The sequence below is a fragment of the Thunnus thynnus genome, chromosome 17, assembly GCF_963924715.1.
Source record: "Thunnus thynnus chromosome 17, fThuThy2.1, whole genome shotgun sequence".
NCBI lineage: Eukaryota > Metazoa > Chordata > Actinopteri > Scombriformes > Scombridae > Thunnus > Thunnus thynnus.
In genome coordinates, this window is record NC_089533.1 from 13,192,081 (window position 1) to 13,205,915 (window position 13,835).

General features: G+C 40.2%; 2 protein-coding genes across 3 annotated transcripts; one reads left to right on the top strand and one right to left on the bottom strand.

The window, feature by feature from the left end:
• Window positions 1-1,012: 1,012 nt before the first annotated feature.
• On the bottom strand, window positions 1,013-5,526 carry LOC137167898 (G-protein coupled receptor family C group 5 member C-like). Its single transcript, XM_067570240.1, has 4 exons — window positions 5,212-5,526; window positions 3,251-4,253; window positions 1,474-1,562; window positions 1,013-1,389 (listed from the first exon to the last, which is right to left on the bottom strand). The coding sequence occupies exons 2-4, from the start codon at window positions 4,233-4,235 to the stop codon at window positions 1,291-1,293; spliced, it is 1,173 nt and encodes a 390-aa protein (XP_067426341.1). The 5' UTR covers window positions 4,236-4,253; window positions 5,212-5,526; the 3' UTR covers window positions 1,013-1,290.
• Window positions 5,527-9,242: 3,716 nt separating this feature from the next.
• Window positions 9,243-13,481, top strand: btbd17b (BTB (POZ) domain containing 17b). 2 transcript variants are annotated; one of them, XM_067571021.1, is made up of 3 exons: window positions 9,243-9,552; window positions 10,994-11,312; window positions 11,664-13,481. In XM_067571021.1, exons 1-3 carry the CDS (start codon window positions 9,459-9,461, stop codon window positions 12,736-12,738), a joined length of 1,488 nt encoding a protein of 495 aa, XP_067427122.1. In that variant the 5' UTR covers window positions 9,243-9,458; the 3' UTR covers window positions 12,739-13,481. The 2 variants fall into 2 exon arrangements, with proteins under 2 accessions (XP_067427122.1, XP_067427123.1); XM_067571022.1 differs by having other exon boundaries at window positions 9,244-9,552; window positions 11,027-11,312.
• The last annotated feature ends 354 nt before the right edge of the window (window positions 13,482-13,835 follow it).

Sequence of the window (13,835 nt, forward strand, 5' to 3'; positions counted from 1 at the left end):
TATAATCTCTGTAGCATTTTAAAACGGTTTCAAAAATTAAATCACATTGAGCCTGTGTGTGTGTGTGTGTGTGTGTGTGTGTGTGTGTGTGTGTGACAGAGAGAGAGATAGAGAGAGTGTGATTATTTGCATCCCACTCAGCTTCTTATGTAACAGATATGCATGCGGTGAAGGCCCCTGGCCAGTATTGTGTTGCTGTTATTGTCAGACAATGCAGTTTGTATTAAATCTTATTCTTTCGTCCCCAATACAAAATATAAGTGCGTCCCCTCGGTGCCACTAAAACTATCACAGCCCTAAATTCATACTGGAAAAGCGCATTACTTGGATTTATTGTTTGGGTTTAGTAACACTCCCACAATATCACTCTCAGTGCCTCCTACGATAGTTTTCTGCCTCGTTCAGCAGCACTCCACAGTGAGAGAGCCTTTCCCCGACGAGGCCCCAGGTAAAGCTGTTAAAGCTTATCAAGCCAACATATGTAAATAACTGCCCAGGGCAGTGTATATGGTAATCCTTGTGACACTTCCTCTTGCAGAATGCAATATTTGCTTCTTCATGACCTGTTTAAATCCAAACATCCAACAGCCATACATGATTTAAGTAACCTTTCATAGGTTTAATAAGTTAGAATTTACACCGTTTACATAAAATTACATATTTTATGAATCCAAGGCACTACGATATCACATGGCTTTCAGAGGAAGTCTGAATCACAACATTTCACAAGTTGACATATTATGCAACAGCCCACAGATTAACAAATTGCAGTCAGCAGAAGCAGATTTATGAACAAAAAAAAATGTCTGTGATAAAGCAATTACAACTTTCAATGTTTGTGAATGAAAACTAACATGTAATAATTCAATTATATAATTATACCTCCTTGTCTACCATTTCTCCAACATCAGTCTACAATAGTCAGTGCAGTACAGTGGAGCAGCTGTCACCTAAAAATGATATATATTTTTCCACTTTAGGCACTATTTGAAAAAGAGGAGACATGCCGTGCATGAACATCAGCGGAAATAAAGAATAAGGCAAAATGAGGAAGTCTGTGTGAGAGGAGCTAGATCATATTACTGCATATTGTTAAAGATTCACCACAGTGTGTTATTATGTAAATTGTCTTCCTAAGGAAGAGGTATGGGGATGTACATTACATTTGATACTAGGAACTCAGAGGCTACAAAAAAACCCAATTGGGGATTAATTTCATACTGGAGCTGTAACAACCCAGTGTCTGGTTGACAGTGCAATGTCCTCTCGACTTATGCTGCCTGTGTGTCCTTAAGGTGGCAAAGACTCGGCTGAGTGGGGCAGGGAGCTGCGGCCTCCTGGGTTCAAAGATGGGGGTGTGGCTCGAGGAATCTTTGTGTCTTGGTCCATCTGTGAAAACACACAGAGAAGTGATTATTTTAGATGTGACAGAAGAGGAGATGGTTCGTGGTGTAAAATATTGAGGACACTCACCTTAGTCAGACCCTTGGCAATCAGGGCGATTTCAGTTGGCTGGTATACACAACTTCGTAGCTGACCGTTATAAGCACCATATGGAGACACTGGAAGAGTATGTGATGATTGTCATTGCAGACCAATTTAGGTCAAAACAGCTAGGAAAATTAGCTATAGGAACAACTAATGACATTTACTCAAATTGACCACCTACGTGAGTCCATATTTGCTGCGTCTGTCAGGAAAAATCAGACACCATGTACAAGTTGGATATTTTGAAACGCTGCAGTATCCTACCTGTTTTAAATATGTGACAGTGTCCTCACATTCAAACATTTTGCAGTTATTATTTCCCTCTTATAAATTTCTGTTTATCATAAGAGTAATACATTGTAAACACAGCATGGTAAATATACCTGTCTCAGCATTGTTCAGTAGTTGACAGTGCTGATTGAATATAAAGAGATGAATTGTCTGTTTACAAGCAAGTAAATAAGATTATTATAAGACCTTGTAACTGTAATGTGGGGATTTTCGTTTCCAAGTGACTGAGTGATGTAAGTGCTGTATAATATTGGCCAAGGACACAACCTTCAGTAAGTAGATCAGACCTTTTTCCTAAAAAGGGGCATGATGTATGAATGGCACATATTTAGTTTTATAAGTAGACTGTCGTGGGCACTGCCAGACACTAAAACATGGACAAAAAAACCCAATTCACTATCTGTAGGCCTCACAATGTATGACAGTGACAATGAATGTGTTAAAATAAAGCCTTTTGTAGGGCCTTAGGCTATGGTCATTCCACAGACAAATTTTGCATAACAGGCGCCACACAGTATTCAGCAGGAAAGGCTACAGTGGTATACAGTGGCTATAAAAAGTATTCACACAGAATCCCCTCCCCCTCTTAGAACAGTTGAATAGCAGCGGATACTGTTCAAATTTATTTCCATTCAAATTCTTGACTACCTGAACAGTTTTGCAAGTGAAATGTTGTGTTTTAGAATCATTTTGTATAGATGTGTTGGTATTTTTTTTTCTTCTGTTGATCAGTGTCCCATGGCTGACATACTCTTATTTGTTGTGAAAGATTTTGGCCAAACATTAAATATATAATAGACTTCATTGTGACTGTTTGTCAGCTCACCTGTGCTAATCAGGATTAAAGCTAACAGAAGGGGACAAAGACTTTAAGGAAGAATTCAAAATAATTAGCAACTGTGAGGAAAGAAAGCCTGCAATAGTAATGTTTTACTGCCATCAGCCTGTCAGCAGTTTGTGAGGGGATTTTAACAATAATGATTATGCTGACAATTAATTACAGTGGACTTTTGGCCTGCATGCAAGTTGTTACTTCCATGTATTTCATGGTTATACTTGCTAACAAGTGCTGGGTTCAGATTGACAAATGGCAACTATTCTGCTACTTTTTTGCTGTTTTGTCAAAAATAGAAATAGTAAAATGACAATTTTACAGTATTTTCCTTTGATGCAAGAGGCAACAGCAGATATACTGCTTTCTGCAAGTATTGTCAGATTAATGGTACCTCACAACAGCTACATTGTTGCACTTCATTATGTCATATAGGTCTGTGTTTGGTTGAAACACTATTGCCAATTTTTACACAAAAGAAGGGTGTCTGCCCAAAACATCCGTGCTTAAATAAATCACTTAATTGGAGTGCTTTCCTGCTCAATCTTGATGTTTAGCTCTGGGGATTCCATCTATACAAAAGGTGTTGATTAATTATTATTGTAAGATTAAGGCAGACCATAATGTGTTATGCTGTACCTGTTGGAGATTCATCCATAGAGAAGGCTTTATTCTCCATGTACACATTCTGGTGGGGTGGCTCCGGCTCTTTAAGGATGTTGTCGTAAACCAGGCTCCTGGCAGGATAGACATCTCCATCATGGGGCTCTTCCTGGTCTGGGTCCTCCTGGGTCAGTAAGCAGATTTCTGGGATGGTGTAGAGGAAGAGGAAAACCCAGGCATTTGACACCACAGCTACAGCCAGAGTAGGATCGTCCCAACTGGGGTTTCCAACCACTTGGTTCCCATGGATGTACATGACAATCCAAGCTACCCAGATAGCCATGGTTAGGAGCCCTGTGAACAGGATAAAAGCTCCATCTCGGCGCCACTTCTTGTTCTTATGTGTCAGTGAGGGCAAAGCCATCAGCACCACAGCAAGCAGCAGAACCATCACATAGATCAGTGCCATCACAAAGTCCTGGTTAGCAATGCCGCAGGACAGGTCAGGGATGTTGATACTTCTGGGTGGGCTCCTGGCCACAGTGATGATAAGCCACTCAGTGTTGATGATTACTTCGACGAGCCAGAGACCCAGTGCTCCCAGGCATAACATCCAGCTCCTGGGCCCCCGGCCTCGCCGCTCCAGCAGAGCGAGCCACAAACCATGCATCACCAGGCAGGCTAGACAGCCTGAGAATAGTACCCCGAAGAGAAACCTCCGTGCAGCACAGCTGGTGGAATACCGACCCACAATGAAGGCAAAAGTTAGGCCAAAAAGTCCCAGAGTGAAAACTAGAATGCTGGCCTGCAGGGCCACCATACCTTTCCTCTTCTTGTCTGTCACAAATGGTAGACAGGCCATGAGGATGACAAACAGAACAAAGGAAGTCACCACACCAGCAGCAGCAACAGCCTCCACCACGACCCCCCACACTACAGTCAGGTCACACAAGTTGTAATATATGGAGCTGATGCTGGAACCACATCCTTTCGGGGCACTTGTCGGGACCATGGCTTCCATGCAGATTTTTTAAAGATGCTGCAAAAAAAAATTGAATGACAGATTATATATCGATGTATAACTGCAAAGATTCTCAGTCAAGTAGGTCATGGTTGCAGAAGTCGGTGTAATTCTACATGCAAATACAAACTTTATTATTATTTGCATCACAGATTATTAAAACAGACATGCAAAGAAACCTAGATACTTTGCATTCAACTGCAAACAGAATATCCCCACAATATCCCATAAACACTGTCTCACAGAAGAGTAAATAAAGTTAGCTCTATGATCCACAATATATTACACAATTTATCTCAGTTGTGTGGAACCCCTGCATTTAATAACAACATGGGATGATTGTGCAATGGATTCTTATCTCAGACACAGTCTAGACTTACTACATGATTTCATTTGCGGAGGCATCATTTTAGCATTTTTACCATGAGACAGAATGTTCCCCATTCAGCATCCCTGCTCCAGCAGATATAGCCCACTGATGTCATTAAGTGGTCAAGAAGGATTGTTTTGTATTTAACTTTCCAATAGTTTTTCACTGTCAATTTAATAATATTTCTTCTGTAAGATACAAAAATCTACAGTATATCCTAATCTACAGTATAACCTAAATACTTATAGTCGTCAAATAGAATTGTTGCTTTCCAGTGAAAATCATGTATTTCCAAATTTGGTCATTTAGAATTTTTGATATAAACTGAAATAGTAAGTGTTCCTGTATGAGTTTAGAAAATTCTTATTGTCACTTATTAGCTAAATAAACCATTTAAAACCCATTTCTGTGGATTTTTTTTTCTAAGACCATGAAAAGTTGACATTTTGAAGTTACGTGGTTTTCACAGGACAGTGAATATTAATCTTATGCTGATTTTAGAATGGCACATTAAAAAGTCCCTTACTCAACTATTATTATAAGTGTATAAGGCAAACACGATGAAAGTAATTGATTCAAGGGTGACTTTCCGTCAGGTAGTCTCACCTGGACTGATGGCTGGCTGCCGCTCCAACAGGTGACTCAGGTGAATTTACTCCGGTAAGAATAACCCACCTCAGAAAAAAAAGGTTGCCTTTGCCGAAATATTTGTTTTTCGCGAGTATTATCAGGCTGCAGACAGATTATTCGACCAATATCCACGCGTTTAAATGTCCCCTAATGAACCCTCGGGATGTTCCGGGCGGAATCAGTCATCCATCCGCCCACTCCTTCCCTGCTGTTGTTGAGCCATGTAGTACTGTACAATCCACTCACCGGCAGTCGCATCAAAGTAATTGTCCTGTACAGTTACTATTCTGTGAAAACACCTTCTGTAACGACTCAAGCTCAGACCTCTCTGTCTCTATATCCGACCTTTCTGGTGTTCCCAGCTTTGCATATTCTATGAGATTAAAAGCTGGTATTTATTTCAGGCAGCTTACATCCAAACAAAGGGGCCACTCACCTACCAAGTGAGACATTTCCACTTGTATACAGGCTATTCAACATGGCCAGAGCCTGCGACCAGTTTGTCATAAAGAGACTGATGATGATGAATGGCTTTAATAAGTTTAGTGATTATATCAGTATTGTGATTGGTCTTTAAAGGTCCTTTCTTATGACATTATCAGCTGTTGCACATACAACAGTTTATAGGCCTGTTTGTCAGCATTAAGTAAAAGCAAAAGGCCCATGTTAATTTGTTCAATTTAAGAATAACTCAAATGTGTGCCGTTTAGTGTGCATAACAGGCATAGGTGAAATCTAATCATAATCGGGTATTTTCTCACTTAACCGTCATCCTACCAACAATATATATTTGTATTTAATATTTAACACACTCAACAAGGACTACCAACTGGGGTCCCCAAGAATAAACTACTGTAACAATCAACCATCATAGCAAAAATATTAACTCACTTCTTCTCAAAACATTATTAGTTAATATGATTAATGTCATCTGGAAGAAAACAGATGATTGGCTATTAAATTTAGGAAAGTTACAGTTAATTTGCATATTGTGTCAAACAAAAACAAAAACAACAACTTTCAATTAGGACCCATGGCAAACATGAACTAAGTAAATAGTTCCATCTATTAAAACTGCATAAGAGGAATTGGGTTCTTTTGACTGGGTTCTCCTAGAATCCCAGTACATTGTTTTTTGTTGTTTTTTTTTTTTGTTGTGTTTTGTTTTTAAAAAACACTAATTAAAACAGAAACAGAAAACAATGATATAAAGTCATTAGGAATAAATTGATTGACAGAGCCATGAAAAATCAGAATGATAGAATAAAGCATCTGTGAGATATGACAAAAGCTATACCTCTGGGGTCTGCAAGTACCCCAATCAGTAGAATTAAGGTTAAAGGATAGTACTTCAGATTTGTCAGCATCAGAAAGAAGACTGTACATCCAGTTTGCAGAGCCACCTGGTGGAAAAATATTGTCATAGGAGAGATGTACTCCTGTGTTTTTCAGTCAAACACAATCAAATCAGATTACACAATAAAATAGATCTTGTTATTGATCTGTTGTGGGCCATGCCATTTAACAACCATTGGATAAATAAGAACATTGACTGATGCCATTGATTTTAAGCTTTTACATTGTCCCTATTCAAAGAGTAAAGATATATTTAGAACAAGGCTCTTTTTGGAAAAAATGTGAACACCTGAAATTTGCTAAGATACTGGGGTACAAATACATTTTAGTTTTATAAATAACTTTGACATATATTTAATTTAATATTTTGTATTTTGCACTTTGCACTTTTAACATGTTGTAGGGCTAGGAGTATTTTTGAGATATACAGTATTTACTCTGATTTCCTGATTATCAATCTTACTCATTTAATTATAATACTTGCAGTTTCAACTAGAAAAAAAGACAAGAGAGTCGGTAGGCCTCCAAATGCAACTAGTGCAGCACTGACATACAGTGACACACAGAGATGCTTATAGAAATAATAGAAATAAGTCAGTGTGAGACACAATAGCAGAATGCACCATATATTCCATGTATTTTATATTTTTTTGTAATTTATATTTTATTTTATTTGACACTTGATGCATTCAACATGTAAAATGTGTGTTTACAGTATATAAAAAGCCATTTGTGTAATATTTTAGAATCCTGGTTAGATGGTGCATCCTCTCTGGGTTCAGCACAAGAGTAAGGTCATCCAGGACACCTTGCTGAAGCCAACTTTGGCGTTCAGCCTGTACTAAACGTACTGTTTAAACTGTGTGATGGAGCCCCCTGTGGTGCATCGATCCCTCAATGGATCTCATCCCGAGGGGTGCTCTACAAATCCAGCAGTTTGTCAATCCACCCCCCCCCCCACCCCTTTGCATTGTGGTGCTGTTAGCACATTCTTAATAGGAGCTGATCTCAAAGGAGAAAGCAATGTGACCTTAATGAAGGACATGCCCTTTACAAATGTACACTCTGTTTCCAGCTACACAGCAGTTGCAGAAATGTGTTTTAGTAGCTGGAAAAACCAATCTCACCACAGTGTTACTATACCAGATAGACCAGTATGTTAACACAAATCTCATTATTTGCTTTCATATAAATTCATTACATTCATATAAATCTACCTCCCAAAATAAAAGCAGATATAAGATGCTACCATACATGATCCTCCTTGTGTAGCAGGCTTCATTAGGGCACCTCAGAAGCACCGCTGTCCTCTGAGAACCTGTCAGGTTATTCATAGCAGTGGCTCAGGTTGGGGTCTTGCAGGATGTCTCTTCTCCTGCATTTTTACTGCAGCCCAACAGCCCTCACGGCTTCACTACAACCTAATTCCCTCTGAAATGATGTCTCTCCCTGTTTGTCTCATAGCGGGCACAGTAGCTATTTTAAACACATTAATCCCATCGCAGCATGTTAGCATAAATATTTCGATTGGACTAATGGTCTAGTCAGATGCACAGATTTTTTTTAAGAATATCACATCCATACCAAACTTATCTGTTTGAGAAGATTTTAACAGGGATCTCAGTATTGACTGACCCATCGCTGAGGACAGATCAATGCTAGCTGAGTGGTAAATAAAGGCTCATTTAACTGACACTGTAAACATCTTTCTCTGAACCCTGAGGTCATGACCAGAGGCTTCATCTCTGTCTGTTGTATCCCAGTTACTGCATGTTATTCTAGGATGTGTGAGTCTTTCATGTCATGTGGCTCTTGAGCTCCCTTTGAGTAGTTTAAGCATTTTGTATTGATTATTATAGTTCGAGGTTAGTGTGTTCCCTGCAAAGCTGCAGACCATTAACTCCATATCCAGCTGGAATTAGTCTATCACATACATTCATTTAGCCATCTGCACCCTGTAGGGCTTGTAATGCAACAACTGCTGTTGCATGACACCTGAAAATAGTTTTACATGTACTTAATGATGCACTGTGAAATTTACAAAGTCTTATTCTACACAGATAGCTAAAAATAACTGCCTTTCAATGTTAATGAACCAACTATGTGACTCCATAAAATCGTGATTGGCACTTGGATTTGATAAACAGAGTTTCCAGTAAATTCATGAGCGGACCCAGCACCAATGAAATTATCCTCCCATTAGTTAGATTAACATGCCATCAGAAAAGTAATTGCTCTCAGCTGAAAAACTGTCCTATAAATGGATTATGAAATTTGATTGACTGCAGTTGGTCACACATATTAGAACCTTAATTACATTTGGCAGATAGTCTCAGTGGCAACCTGCCGTAATTAATTGACTAATTATATGGCACCCTTTGTACTTAACTTTGATATCATAAACAAAATGTTAAAGTCCAGAGATCTGCTGCATTCTGAGTGCCATTAAAACATGAAACTGTGTTAATATTGATTGTTAATAGTGCCTAACCCCCTTGACTTTTAAACTAAAAAAAAAACAAACATTGAGCTGAGTCCTTGGCTGGCCCAGTGCCGCTGATCAATGCCATGTAACATCCAAAAGGGAGAAATTCAAAATCAAAGCTGTCGCTATAGCAACGCCCCTGCCAGATTCCACCAATCAATGGAGTCTGTGGGGTTGCGAGATGCGCCAGGGAAAGGCCAGCGTCCTATATAAAGAGTGCGGGACAGGGAGCCAGGCGGCACACAAGGGGCAACACACCTTTCTGCACGCACACGACAGAGGCACAGCAGCAAGAAGAAGGGTCAGGAGAAGAGTGGTGCTGAGAAAGAAAGAGAGAAAGGGAAAGGACAAAGGAAGAGAGGCAGGGAATAACTGAGAAGATATGGTGCGCTCATGTGAACAAGGCATCCCTGCCTGGGTCTATGTGGGCACTCTGCTCCTCTTAATCCACTTCAACTCTATCACAGTTAGCGGAGGTAAGACATCAGTAGTTTAAATTGTTTGCTACAAAGTCATCTCACTTTTGCATCCCTTTTTTTTTATTTTATTTTTTTATAGAAACACATTGTAAGGGAAGCTGTATTGTTCTATTTCAGTCCAGCTTCCCCCATACTGTCAGTGGGTAGTAGGGCACAGCATGAATGTGTCTCGTGCCCAGCCTCAGGGCAGGGGATGGGTATTTATCTGTTCTACTCATCCTGTCCTCATCTATCTGTCTGCTGGGTGCAAGGAAAGAAAGGCAAGTCCATTTGCTGCCTGGCTTTGTGCCGGCTCAATAATACAGTCCAGTACAAGCGCCTAGGGAAAGGTTTTCTTACTCCTTAAAGAAGATCTTACTCTGACTGATTTTGACCGATATTGAAGGCCACATTCCTCTGCTTTGAGATTAAATTTCATTTGAAATTCCTCATGAGCACAGACTCATGTTATCTGAAATACTTGGGGACTGTTTTATTCAGTGTTTTCTGTTCTTCTCAGCTGGAGTGGAAGAGACACTGCATCATTCTTTATTCATAACTTTTTTTTGTCTACTTGGACTCGAATCTCTCAGAAGTTTTTTTTTTGTTTTTTTGTTTTTTTACAGAATATGTAAAAAGGTAAATTATGTAACAGATAGTGTATACTGGCTTCCCCAGTTGCAATGAATGTGGTAATTTTTTCAGTTGGTTACTCTGTGCCAGAATAATTTGTCAATACACAGTCCCACTCCACCATGCTCAGCTGGCTCAGGGTTCTGGCTGGCTAATTGGAAAAAGGTTACTTTGAAGTGGGGGCACTTGATTGTGGTAGAGAAATGAAGACTGTGAGGCATCGAGGGAGCCAAGTGTGCTCCCCCTGTGTCTCATTAAACCCCCAGTAACAGGCCAATGAGGCTGCTGATGGCTGTGGCAGAGCAGAATGGAAACAGCAGCTTGTCATGCTGTGTCTTTCATGTGTGATTCTCCAATATGTGCCACTTGCGCTTATGCTCAAGAGGGCCCATAGAAGCAGCCATCTGCAATGGCGCCGCAAACTCAGGGTTCTTTTCTGAACGTATCAGAGGTTTTCTGAGTCAGCCACCTGGCTTGTTGCTCTCTTTTTCTGTTAATTGAGAAGAATAGAGGGATCTGCCAGTCTGCTTTTCTCTGACATATCATCAGTTGTGGTTTAGTAGATGGGTTACAGAGTGCATTTTCCAAATCTTGTGGTGCCAAGTCTGATTTAAGTTGTAGAACAAATGCACATGAATCTTGCTGTGGATGAAATTCCAGAAAGCAGAGTCAAGTTGATGCAAATTATGGTGATGAAAATAGAAAATACACTAAAACTTAATGCACTGTCAAAATTCAAACAAAAACAATCTCATAATTTCTCAAAAAAAATCTTGTATGTAAAAGAATGAATGAATATAAAAAGTGACGATTGTGTTTCTGTCAGGTGTTGCTCGACCACCATCTTTTTTTTCCACAGCTGCCCTGAAGCAGGAGGTAGCATTGGACAATGGTGCAACGGTGCTGAATCACTCCATGAGTTTGGTGCAGCGCATGGAGACCCTACTGGCCATGGGGAATGGTAGTGATATCATTCTCCGTCTGGAGACCATCAACACGGACGAGGTTAAGGTGATCCAGGCCCACAGCCTAGTTCTCACTCTGCAGAGTGATGTGTTTGAGGAACTGCTGCTCACCCGCAACAACAGTGCTGTGGTTTTGAGGGAGACATCTGACTGTGCAGCTGTCTTTGACAAGTTTATCAGGTGAGGATGACTCGGGTTGTAATCATTTGTTTAGAGTACATCAGGTTAAATTAAACCTTTTTTTGTTTGAGTTTGTGGAGCTGCTTGTAGATGCCGAAAGTATAAGGTTATAGGTCTTCACTCACCACTTTGCCTCTCTCCTTTCTATTTAGAGAAGTGAGATGCTCCATTTTGTGAAATATTTTAAAATTACTCCTGCTGTTTGAGGCTTGTAGTCTAAAATCAGTGTGGGTTTTTTGGTGACTCAGATGTGCGGAGAAAAAACAAGTTTCAAAATATAGTATGCTTTACAGCTTTAAAAACCATTTTGTCAATTACTTTAGATGATTATTCCAGCTTTTTCTCTTTCAGGTATCTTTACTGTGGCGACATCTCTGTGCGGTTAGGTCAGGCCATTCCTCTACATAAGCTGGCCAGCAAGTACCATGTGTGGAGCTTGCAGCAGGGTCTGACCCAGTATATGACCCAACATCTGTCTAGTGATTCCCCCGCAGGCCATGTGGTTGGTTGGTACAACTATGCACTACAAATTGGGGACATGGCCCTGCGGGACAGCTGCCTGCAGTACCTGTCCTGGAACTTGTCTTCTGTGCTGCAGAGCGAAGAATGGGGTTCCATCAGTGAAGACCTGCTCCTCTCCTTGCTCCAGCGATCTGACCTCATTTTGCAGAGTGAGCTGGAGCTCTATGAGGCCCTGGAGGCCTGGATTAGCCTGAACCAGCCTGTCAGTATGACAGTGGAGAGTGCCCTAAGGGCTGTTCGATACGGCATGATCCCCCCTCAGTATCTCTTCCGTCTTCAAAAGCAATCCCCCCTCATGCTGAAGTATTATGAGTCTATCCGTGATCTCCTCTATCTAGCTTTCCAATTCCACTCTGCCTCACCTATCCAATTGGCCAAGTACTTTGATGTCAACTGCAGCATTTTCACTCCCCGTAACTACCTGTCCTCCTCCTGGGGTTCCCCTTGGATCATCAATAACCCCACCCGTGATGACCGTAGTTTCAGCTTCCAGACCCAGCTCGGGCCCAGCAGCCATGACTCCAGTAAAAGGGTGACATGGAATGCCCTTTTCTCCCCTCGCTGGCTCCCACTCAACGCCAGGTCAACCTATACTGAGCTGGGTGCCATGCAGCCTACCCGCACAGATGGAGGTCGACCTCGCATCATTGTTACACCAGCCACTTCTAGTCCAGATTTTGCCGGTGTGAGCTTCCAGAAGACGGTAATCGTGATGGCAAGACAGCAAGGAAAAATAGTGGTTCGCCATGTCTACAACTTCCACCAAAGCACTGAGGAGGCTGGGGATTTCCTGGTGGATGCTGACCTGCAGCGCCGTGCATCTGAGTACCTAATCGACAGCTCCCTCTATCTGCACATTGTAATAAAACCTCTCTACCATACCCTCCTTGTCGCCAGGAAGTAAAGGCAGCAATTTGGTGTGGCCTCACCATCAGTTATCCACCTTCCACCCACACAATCACAATGCATATATTCCAAAGTACACTCATATCACAGCATATGTTTGTTCGTCAGGTATGGGACATCTCCATTGTTGATTAGTTTGTGCATTTTGTTGTCTTCCAACTATTTAGCATGGAGGTGTCTGATTCACTACTCACAGTATTCACAGTTTAATGGATTAGCAGTAATTATCACATATATGATGGTGGGTTTACAATATTTCATGTCTAAGAAAAAAAAAAAACACTTCACTGTACTGTATTTTGGTCAGGTATTGTATGGTCTGGCAGTTTGTTCCTTGAATTTATTAAATGGTTAAAGTTGTTTGCATAGGTGCTATAGTAGTTTTACTTTAAAATAAAATGTCATTGTTATTAATTTTATGCATTTCACCATTAAGCAGTCAATTATAGATTTTTAGTTTATGGCACTAATATTCTGTGACATATAGTTATATTTGTTGTTTGCTGTTTACATACCAAATTGTGTAAAATGAAGTGCAATCCCATTATCAGTGTTCCTTTGTATTCCATAGTTGACATGCAAAACACTGGAGACTGTAATTGCAGCACTTTGGTTTTTTGTTTACTTTTACTTAATGTTACATGTAGCCTACAATTTATCTAGCTTTTAAAGAAATGACACCAGTATGTAGTTTTCATCCTGAAACAAACAAATAAATATATAATAAAAGATAATACAATCTGTCTGTGGTGGCATGTTATGCATTGGCAAAAATGATCAGAATCAGAATCAGGTTTATTGTCAAGTAGGTTTGCACAGATATCATTTGCCTGGGTGTTGATGTGGTGCATAACAGTCAAAAATATACACACAATTAAGTAGTCCTTGATAATATAAAAAAAAAGAAATAAATAATTAACAATAAGCAACTCATATATGGCAAAATTAAATGTGTGAATAATTTCTGTAGTTGGGTATTTTTGATTAGTCACAGTAATGTATGAAAATATCCTGGCTTGGGGGTGTTAGGTTACAGAATAAGTGTTCACGTCAAAGAAACTACGCATCCCGTGATGCATAGTATGAGACAGGAAA

What these genes read in the sequence shown, in the direction of transcription:
- LOC137167898 (XM_067570240.1), bottom strand. Translation starts at nt 4,235, where the DNA reads ATGGAAGCCATGGTCCCGACAAGTGCCCCGAAAGGATGTGGTTCCAGC. An exon ending in TATGGATGAATCTCCAACAG is followed by an intron (nt 1,563 to 3,250) that starts GTACAGCATAAC and finishes ATACTCTTCCAG; the next exon opens with TGTCTCCATATGGTGCTTAT. An exon ending in TTGCCAAGGGTCTGACTAAG is followed by an intron (nt 1,390 to 1,473) that starts GTGAGTGTCCTC and finishes GTGTTTTCACAG; the next exon opens with ATGGACCAAGACACAAAGAT.
- btbd17b (XM_067571021.1), top strand. Translation starts at nt 9,459, where the DNA reads ATGGTGCGCTCATGTGAACAAGGCATCCCTGCCTGGGTCTATGTGGGC. An exon ending in CTCTATCACAGTTAGCGGAG is followed by an intron (nt 9,553 to 10,993) that starts GTAAGACATCAG and finishes TGTTTCTGTCAG; the next exon opens with GTGTTGCTCGACCACCATCT. An exon ending in GTCTTTGACAAGTTTATCAG is followed by an intron (nt 11,313 to 11,663) that starts GTGAGGATGACT and finishes TTTCTCTTTCAG; the next exon opens with GTATCTTTACTGTGGCGACA.